The 9,462-nt window shown below is 34.7% G+C and overlaps 1 protein-coding gene across 1 annotated transcript; it reads right to left on the reverse strand.

The window, feature by feature from the left end:
• Positions 1-7: 7 nt before the first annotated feature.
• Positions 8-5,700, reverse strand: LOC113228806. Its single transcript, XM_026462202.1, has 4 exons — positions 5,428-5,700; positions 2,139-2,697; positions 1,504-1,651; positions 8-498 (listed from the first exon to the last, which is right to left on the reverse strand). The coding sequence occupies exons 1-4, from the start codon at positions 5,610-5,612 to the stop codon at positions 395-397; spliced, it is 996 nt and encodes a 331-aa protein (XP_026317987.1). The 5' UTR covers positions 5,613-5,700; the 3' UTR covers positions 8-394.
• Between the last annotated feature and the right edge of the window lie 3,762 nt (positions 5,701-9,462).

The following is a 9,462-nucleotide window of genomic DNA, read 5'->3' on the forward strand; positions in this document are numbered from 1 at the left end:
CAGCTCATATCTTGCTCACTAACAATAAAAATGTTAGATGCTGATGTAATATTACAAATGATACTTTGAATACTATATGTGTCTACTTAACAATAATACTGTTAAACGTGATTTTATACTGTTGAAATGTAAATAATTAAGCACTTCTAAAAAATTCAGTTTTAAAGACATTATGGACGAAAGCTTTTGTTATAAATGGACTTTAAATGTAAGTGATAAATGACACTGACTTTATTGTGTAAACAGCCGATTACTTCAATTTGAGTGTTTAAAGGAAATTAAGTTGTAGTGAATAACAAAACTATATTTAGGTGTTTACGTAACAAAACTATATTTAGATATAAATACTTTTGGTTTATATATAGTCTCATGGTAGGTTAGTATGAAATACAATTTATCTTTCGTGTTCTGCATTTCTTCCGAACTGTACTATGATAGGTTGTCCATTGATAATTGTACCGTTGACTTCATCTAATGCTGTTATTGCTACTTCTACATCTGGAATAGAAAAATAAAAGTGTTTTTACCTAACATGTCTTTTTTCTTTGCTTTTAAGTCTGTTAAGTTGGTTTTGAATGGATACACAGGATATCCATATTATAATAACTGCCTCTGTGGCCGGATGATTACCATGCTGTTATGCCATGCAGGGATACCGTGTTCGCTTCCGAGCCGAGAGAAATATTTGTATGGCCTACATTTGTTTATCTCGTGAGTGTGGGTGTAATGTGTCCATGGCTCCTGCGATACAGGTTTTCACTAGTGCGCGAGTGTGCGTTATTATTATTATTAATCGATGATACAAGCTTATTGATTACATAGAAACAAATAAATTTCATTCTATGGCTTTTGAAATTCTGTGCCAATTTCAATGTGTAGAAAGATTAACAACTTCAATGCGTATTTACAAGCTAAATAAATGTTAATTTCCAGGCCAGAATAAGCGTCAAGTTTTGATATGGACTTCATAAGTGTCTTGTAAACAATCACTACCTACTCGATGGCGTTAGCTATTCGAGAAGTGATTGAAAGCGAGTGAGGTAGTTTTGAAACGAAAAGTGACCACATATCGAAAACGCTAAGGAGTGTGCAACAACAACTTGTGATGGCCCTAAGTAACAAAGGACAATAAGAGCGGTTACGCACAGCGATACAAACGCGCGAATGCATCGATGCCATCGCTTATGTTGAAGAATTAAAAACGTGTATCGGGTTTGCATCGCATTGTGTTGCAGTTAAGTCACGCGTGTGTGTAAAGGTAAGAGGATTAGCGACTGCGTTGCGAAAGAATCTCTGCAGACGCGGTGTGTAACTGCTCTAAGTGGTTGTGGTTTAAAATAAACTTTTATATTATTATATTAACATTAATAATAACTTATTCTGTGGCAAGTATGATGCAACTGGCTTTGTATAAACAGAGAATCTTCACTATGTGAAAATTAAACTTAAACATTCACGAATTGGTGTTACTGCGAAAATAATAATGTTATTGAAATAAATTACTTTGGAAGGTAACAAACGCCTGTCCCCGCATTCGTCCGGTCATTAGTTGCACATCTATAGGTCCACCATTGTCCAGCACAAACTGGTTGAACAGCATTGTTAATTGATCTTGAGTCACTGCTGATGCTATGTTCTTTAAATACAACACCTGAAATTGTAATTATGTCTTCAAAATACAATAAATGCGAACAACACCTAGATGTCGAGATTAGTCCTTGTGCTCCTATCAGTAGGAGCATCAGGAAACGGCCGAGGAACATAGTGGAATTGTATTTTGGTAACAAAATTGTACAAGTCATAATGAACTTAATACAAAATTGTGTAACATCCAAACTATTATATGAGACAGAAGCTGCAGGCAATCCCAAAAAGGCAGCACGAGAATTATCCGGAAGACGCATGACCTGTTTTTGGCTAGTAGGTCGTTATTCGTTTAATTTTCTATGCAAATTATAAAGACAAAGAAAATTAAGACGTTTTATCAAGCAGTGTAATGTAATTTTTGCATTTTTTATTGCCTTATTCTATACTAAATTTAAAATAACAAGAAGTAACACCAGTGGGTCCAGTATTTTCTACAATATTGGCCTTATCTAAATATCTTCCTAGTCATATTTGTTATTTACACAACTTACTTTTGACGGTACACCAGGCATGTAGTCCTTAAACCTCTCAATTTTCTTGATGTCATCAATGCACATCTTCGTTCCTTCTAATAACTGTTGTTCAGCCTCATTTACAGGTATTACAATATCAACAGCTTTATATTCATTTGATTTTTCCCCATTTATATGTTCTAGCCTTAAGATCTTATTATCTTTTATAGTATACATAGTTTTCTTTTTTGGTCCTATAATTTTGCATTTCAATGTTTGTTCTTGTCTCTTAGGAATCTCTCTCACATCCCATAAACTACCAGGGCGATTAACTATAGGTGGTTCATTATCTGTTTTAGAGTCTGATGCCATCAATTGTTTCTGCTGTGCCAAAATTCGTTCTGTCTTTCTTTCCAGACGTCGTAATATTTTTCGTCTTTTTGTAATTGGGATAATATCAGATTTCAAATGTCCAAAAAGGTTATCTTCGAGTTGTTTTAGTTCATTCATAGGATGTCCTTCTGGGTAAAATTTTATTGGCTTTTTTTGCAACTTTTCAAAAATGTTGGCTTCTATTGATTCTTCCTGCTGGTTCGAACTGCAAATAAAATTGTAGTATAGTTGCCTATTTTTCTACAAACTTATATTGAAAACATACTCAATTTAACAGATAATAGCAGACTCAATAGAGGACTCAAGACAAAGGAAAGGTTATAGCAAAGTAAAGACGATCGAAGCTCCTAAACTTCTTTAAAGACTAGATTCTGTCATGAAACTGATAGGATGCCTTGTACTTTCTAATCGAATATTGCCTTCTATTGAGCATGTGTAACTAGTGATGAAAGAGACTCTTCTCAATGCTCAAGTCAGGATCTGAGCAGACTTGAGTATGATTTCAAGCACTGTAAATACGACCCTAACGGCAAGGACTTAAGTATGATTTTCAGTGCTCACTGCAATACTCAAGTCAGAATTTGAGTATGGTTTAAAGCACTCGAAATCATACTCAAGTCCCTGCCATTTGGGTCGTATTTCCAGTGCTTGTGTTTCCAGTGCAATCCTGACTTGAGCATTGAGTAGAGTTCTAGAATACGACCCTAAGTCTTTTAAGGCCTTTTAAAAAATCTCGACTAATTTTTAACACCTCACGACTAGTCTAGTCTTTTAACTCTCGAGTCAAGACTTTTACAAGAATTAGTGTCCAGTTTCAGTCTTATGACTCAAGAGTCATAAGACTAAAACTGGAGACTAATTCGAGTCGAAGTCTTTTAACCCTAGGAAGCCTAAAAGACTTGTGGGACTAAAACGACTGGCGCCTTATAGCCTCGGGAGTCGCGAGTCATGAGCCGTATGGCGTGATTTTATTTCTACACACAAGATATTTTTTTTTTACGATTGATGGATAACGTTACCGTAGCTTTGTAGTTTTGCGTAGCACAGAAGTGAGTTAATTATAACCAATTCAAGAATTTGTTTTTTGGGAATTATTTGTTTCTTTAATATAAAAATGAATGGATACAGAACCCAACAGTCAAAGTATTTTATCAAATTTTAGTATCTGATACTGTCGTTTGATCATAATGATGAATGAAACATACTATTTATGAATGTATTAAGTGAAGGTCCACAGTCTCTGCCTACCCCTGAATTGGTGACAGGCGAGATTTCTTTATGTATAATATTTGTTCTATGTATTACTACTACTAATACTACTGTGCACGGGTTTCTAAAGTTTAAACAAAAGTACCAGGACTTCATTATAAGAAAAGTGGTTATGTGGTGGTGGTGGACCAATATTACACAAAATAAAAAAGGGCACGTTGAAACTGGATTTCCATAGACTTTTAAATATTGGTTGTATTTCATTATTTTAATTTACTCGCAGAAAAAGTATTGTATGAAATCATTATATAATTAGGTCTTAAAATCTCGTACTTATTGCTTAAATCACTCTTTGAATCCTAATTTTTATTATAAGTAAATAAACTTGATTATTAACTACATACTACGTCATTTTTATTTATAACCTCGGGTTTAATAAGACAAAAATAGGTATAAGTCCATTGCAAACAACTCGAGTCCTTTAAGTCTTTTAGTATAACAACTGAGTCTGATCAGTGTTGGGCATTAATCAATTGAAGTTCAGTTCTGTTGAGCTTAAAAAGTCAATTCAATTGAAATCAATTGCAATTGAATTGATTTTAATTGCAGTTAATTTTTTTAGTTGTTCTAAGAAACAATTGAAACTAACAATTAAAACCGAAAGTACCGAATAAAAGTGTCATTATGAATATGGATTAGGGGGTGGGTTAGGGGTGTGTTAGGGGGTAGATTAGGAGGTCGGTTAGGGAGTCAGTTGGGGGGTCACGCGTGATGCAAATGAAGCTTCATACTGGATACTTGTCTTTTAATTTTGTCGAATATTACTTATTTGACAGTAATTGTTTTAGGCGGAGATCAAGAGGAGACCCCCAGAACCAATTTAAAAAAGTTCATGTCCTTTGGTCCTATCAACATTGGACCTCCTTATTTAGCACCAACAGTGCAAACCGTTAGGCCACTGATGTTACCAAATCAATGACTGCTAAAAATATATTGGTTCATACAATAATTATTGTGATTTAAACTTTCACGATTATCACACATTATTTGATTTTTAAATCAGGACTTAATCGTGTATAAACATTGAGGTAAATATGTTTATGTGATTAACAAACAACTTTTAAACCAAATAGCAGTAATTAAGTTGATCAATTACTGAATGCAGTGGTAAGCGGCTGAACAGGCCTTAGATAAGCCATGTATCGACACCTCCAATGAACACTACGCCATCTTTATTTTTTGGTCGTCTTCTGTTATTTTTGTAAACAGCTATATTTATTTGCCTTAGTAAATAAATATGGCGGTTTAATATAAATATAATCTTATCCCTCCCCGAATTCTGTGAAAAAAAGAAACAAGAACAAAAAAAAAACAAATTTTGTAAAAAAAAGAAAAAAACCAAATAAAAACAGACCAGGTCCAAAAATTAACTTGGCTTAGTGTTCATTGGAGGTATCGGTATGTTGGGCACTTAAATTTTTGATGACCTTATTGTTCCAACAATTCATGCTGTGGTTGTTGCGTGAGGAAGTTGGTTGGTATGGTCACTGATAGGACCAATTGGATAAATGAATTTTTCTAAATTAAATCCACTTAGGGCATTCTAGCCAGAGCCCTGGGGTGAATTCCATAACTCTAGGTACTCTAGGTAGTATAGCACAAATTATTACATTGCTATGAATTTATTAGTGGTGAAAAGTATTTAATTTCCAGAAAGAATGCTTACCCTCCAGCTCGATATTGAAAATGGTTAATTTTTTTATTAATTTTTTCAAGTTTGCTCCTCAATACCCCAGACTCAACTTTAGAGTGCTGAACTGGTGAGTCCAGTACTGTACCCTCGTTGTTTTGATACAGTACTATTTCTTCATCAGAGAGGCCCGCCTTTTTTAGCCATTCCAAACGTTGCATATTTTCTTCAGTTTTTTTAAACTCTTTAAAAGTTGTAATGCCATATTTTGTAAATGGCAGAACCTCTGTAACTTTTTCAAACTCTTTAGGAAACTGTTCCGATCTGAAAAATAATTAAAAAGCTTAAAATTTCGAAGTTTTCCAGTACAACAAAACTACCTATGTCGTTTTGTACTTACGTCATTGTTTGATTCGTTTAATAACAAAACACTATTCACAAACCAAATCCTGTTTTTATTTATTTGTTATACCGATATTTTCCTTTTTTTTTCCATCATAGGATATATCCTTTTTAAGTTGTTGATCACGACAAAATGCACAATCGACAAGCCTATGTGGAAAAGCTGCAGTCAATTTTATTTTTTTTTTAATTTATTAAGGCTTTGGCAAAGCCATCAGCCTAAACATGAAGTTTGTTTCTGTAAATATGGCCGCCACAAAGAGGATAGACAATTTGAGGCGGCGTGTTTGGATTGACTCGGGATTCCTTAAAACGGGCCGATACGGATATTCTAGTTCGAGATTCATATAATTTCGCGTTTTAATCTTCGATTAAGGCACAATAGCACTATCCTATTCCACTTTAAACTAGATTTCACAAAATAATTGAAAGTGAAAATAAAAACGACACTTTTCCCTCCAAAAGGTCCAGAGCGAATCGGCTGCAGTCAAGTGCATGATCACAGACTAATAAATTGTATGGTCTTTTTTTTAAATTTATTTCTGGCCATGGAAACAAAGTACTTCAGCCGAAAACATAAAAATAAGTTTTTCTGTAAATATGGCCACCACAAAGAGGATAGGCAATTTGAGGCGGCGTGATTGGATTGACTCGGGATTCCTTAGAACGGGCCGATGCGGGTATTTTAGTTCGAGATTCGCATAATTTCGCGTTTTAATCTTCGATTAAGGCACAATAGCACTATCCTATTCCACTTTAAACTAGATTTCACAAAATAATTGAAAGTCAAAATTAAAACGACACTTTTCTCTCCAAAAGGTCCAGAGCGAATCCTAAAATGTTGAACAATCGGCAATGGCATCGCCAATTGTTCAAAGTCCCCAAAAATCACGGTTAAAATGACCTAATTTGGGGAGAACAAAGTTTGTATTCCCCACAAATTCCCCATATCTCAAGTTTTCATTATTTATTACAAATACATAGCTTAAAAATAATTATAATAAGGAAGTAGGAAACTCAAAATGTAACCATCTAATTTTATAATTTGCTTTACATTTTACATTGTGTTTACATTCACAGCAAACGTAATATTTGAAAAAATGTTTAAAAAAAAGTTTGCTGTGAATGTAAACACAATGCAAAATGTAAAGCAAATTATAAAATTAGATGACCTTAAATCGTTTATTTATTTTAATGAGATTCAACATTAAATCAAACTTAGAAAAAAATATACAACAGTGAAGAGATCCGGTGTAAGCGAGAGGCGATGGTCACCCGGTTGAACCTGAGTCTGAAAGCTGCTTCCGACTGGGAAGATGCTAACAGGGTCAGGTTTAATGCGGCTAAAACACAGGCGTGTCTTTTCTCATCAAAACGGAGTCCCCTACACCTTACTCCGACTTTCCGAGGTGTATCCGTGCCGATAAGGGACCACCTTGAGCTACTTGGTCTGGACTTATCATCCAACCTCAACTTTGGGCGATACATCGAGTGCTTGGCAAAAACTGCTGCCAGAAAACTAGGCATACTTTTCAAGGTCAGGCGGTACTTCACACCTGAACAGCTTTTAAATCTGTATAAAGCACAAGTTCGATCCTGTATGGAGTACTGCTGCCACCTTTGGGACGGCTCTGCCCAATACCAGTTAGCTGCCTTGGACTCGGTGGAGCGTAAAGCAAAGAGACTTATTAACAATAATCCTCTTGTGGAGTCGAAGCTCCAAAATCTCGATCATCGCAGAAAAGTAGCCTGCTTGTCGGTTTTGTATCGGATACATTTCGGGGAGTGTGCGCAGGAACTTTTCAATTTGGTTCCGCCCTCACCGTTCCTCCTTCGGTCGACTAGAAGGTCCGGAGCACTCCATTCTTATGTCGTTGATATTCCACCTATTCGCACTAAGCGCTTTGCCTCCTCCTTTCTGATGCGTACGGCAAAGGAATGGATTCTCATGGATCATCTGTATTTCCCGAAAAGTACAATTTGGGGCTATTCAAGGCTAGAGTGAATAGGCATTTTTTAGGCAAACGCGTCCCATCGTCGGTCACATCGTCGCTTAACATCAGGTGAGATTGTGGCCAAGCGTGTGTCTATTATACATTAAAAAAAAAATATAATTTTTCTTTGCCTTACAAAATTAAATAACTTAATTATTGTGTTGCGCATTTGGTGACACTATGGTTAATAGGAAATGTAATTATTTTTCCGCATTTAAATCGCGTATATATGTTTTACAAAACATATATACGCGAAAAAACAAACCGACGTTTCGGGCCCTTTACAGGCCCCATGGTCACGGTCAACCGTGACCATGGGACCTGTAAAAGCGTGACCTTTAGATGAATGAATGTGTAACAATCGCGAAAGCCTAAGAAATCACTATGGTTAATGTTACAAAAAATCAATGAGTAAATTAAGTTGCGACCGATAATTTCATATTTAAAGTTGACAAGTGCCGAGTGGTAAGTTGTGGTGTAGAAGTACCAACTGCTCGGCTTTTTTTATCAATAGCTGATTTGGTTTTTTTTTATACCGGAGACGAGCCTGAGTGGGAAAAAGGATCGCGAACTCAACACGCACCGACTGGTAATTTTACAAGGATAGTATTATCAAAAAAGCAAGTTTTTTCACAACCAAATATGCCACTTCCCCAAAAAAAGTACCGATTACACATCAAAAGAAAATTAATTTAGCATTATGTACTAAAATTAAAACATAACATTTTATCGCAATGCATATCTAACATCTAAATACATAGGTATATAATACTTCGTGCATACAACAAACGTATGAACACAAATTTATGAGAGAAAACATACCTATTTCACTGAAAGGTACAACATCAGTCTATCGGAATGAACCACCATTTTATATGACATAATGGTCTAATTGTACAATTTGTCCAAAATAATAAGATCAACAAAGTCTTATGCTTGAAAATTGTAGTTTTTTTTTTGTATTTGCAAGAAAAGGTTCAATTAATTCCAATATTATGGATTGCTCACAAGAAAATCAGCTCCAAATATAATATTTGTTGTACGTGATTCATTGTATAAACGAAGATAATTTATGGAGCAACTTTTCAGAAAAATCACTATAATTTTGTTTTTCATTTAGACATGGCCCAATAACTCAGTTTAGAGTTAATTTAAATTGATGTGCAATCAGTATTTTTGTAGTGTAAACAATATTTTTGTAAATAAATGAACACTTTCGTTGTACATACAATGTGAAATTAGCACAAGTTTAGTTTTGATACATGTTTTTGAATTATTTTTGGTATTAGTTTTGTTAGACAGTTGTTCTATTTGTAGTGAAATATTTTTTTAGAAGTTATTTGATGATCATAATTTTATATATATTGAGTTTTCTCATATGCACTTAATATTTTCCATTTCACAATTCAGAAATTCTATTTAAGTTGAAAAACACATCGATATAGTTCATCACAGTGTTTCTAACAATAACGATCAAACTAGCGATGCATCGATAGATGCAAGCAATCGATAGATTAAACAAATTTATAAAATGTTAGAATTCCCATATTTTCCTCACATAGCTCCCCCATTCCTACAAAATCCCCAATCCAGTTGAAATTCCCCGCAATTTGGGGAATTCTCCACAAATTGGCAGCACTGGAAAGCTGTCCTTTACAGTGTTGTAATTAATTCG

This window comes from Hyposmocoma kahamanoa, unplaced genomic scaffold (assembly GCF_003589595.1).
Source record: "Hyposmocoma kahamanoa isolate Upper Pololo Valley unplaced genomic scaffold, ASM358959v1 244, whole genome shotgun sequence".
Classification (NCBI taxonomy): Eukaryota; Metazoa; Arthropoda; class Insecta; order Lepidoptera; family Cosmopterigidae; genus Hyposmocoma; species Hyposmocoma kahamanoa.

Bases quoted from the DNA above. Each gene is read 5' to 3' on its own strand.
- LOC113228806 (XM_026462202.1), bottom strand. From the start codon at position 5,612: ATGCAACGTTTGGAATGGCTAAAAAAGGCGGGCCTCTCTGATGAAGAA. The intron at 2,698-5,427 runs GTAAGCATTCTT...TTTTATTTGCAG, and splicing joins TTTCAATATCGAGCTGGAGG to TTCGAACCAGCAGGAAGAAT. The intron at 499-1,503 runs GTAATTTATTTC...TTTCTATTCCAG, and splicing joins GGCGTTTGTTACCTTCCAAA to ATGTAGAAGTAGCAATAACA.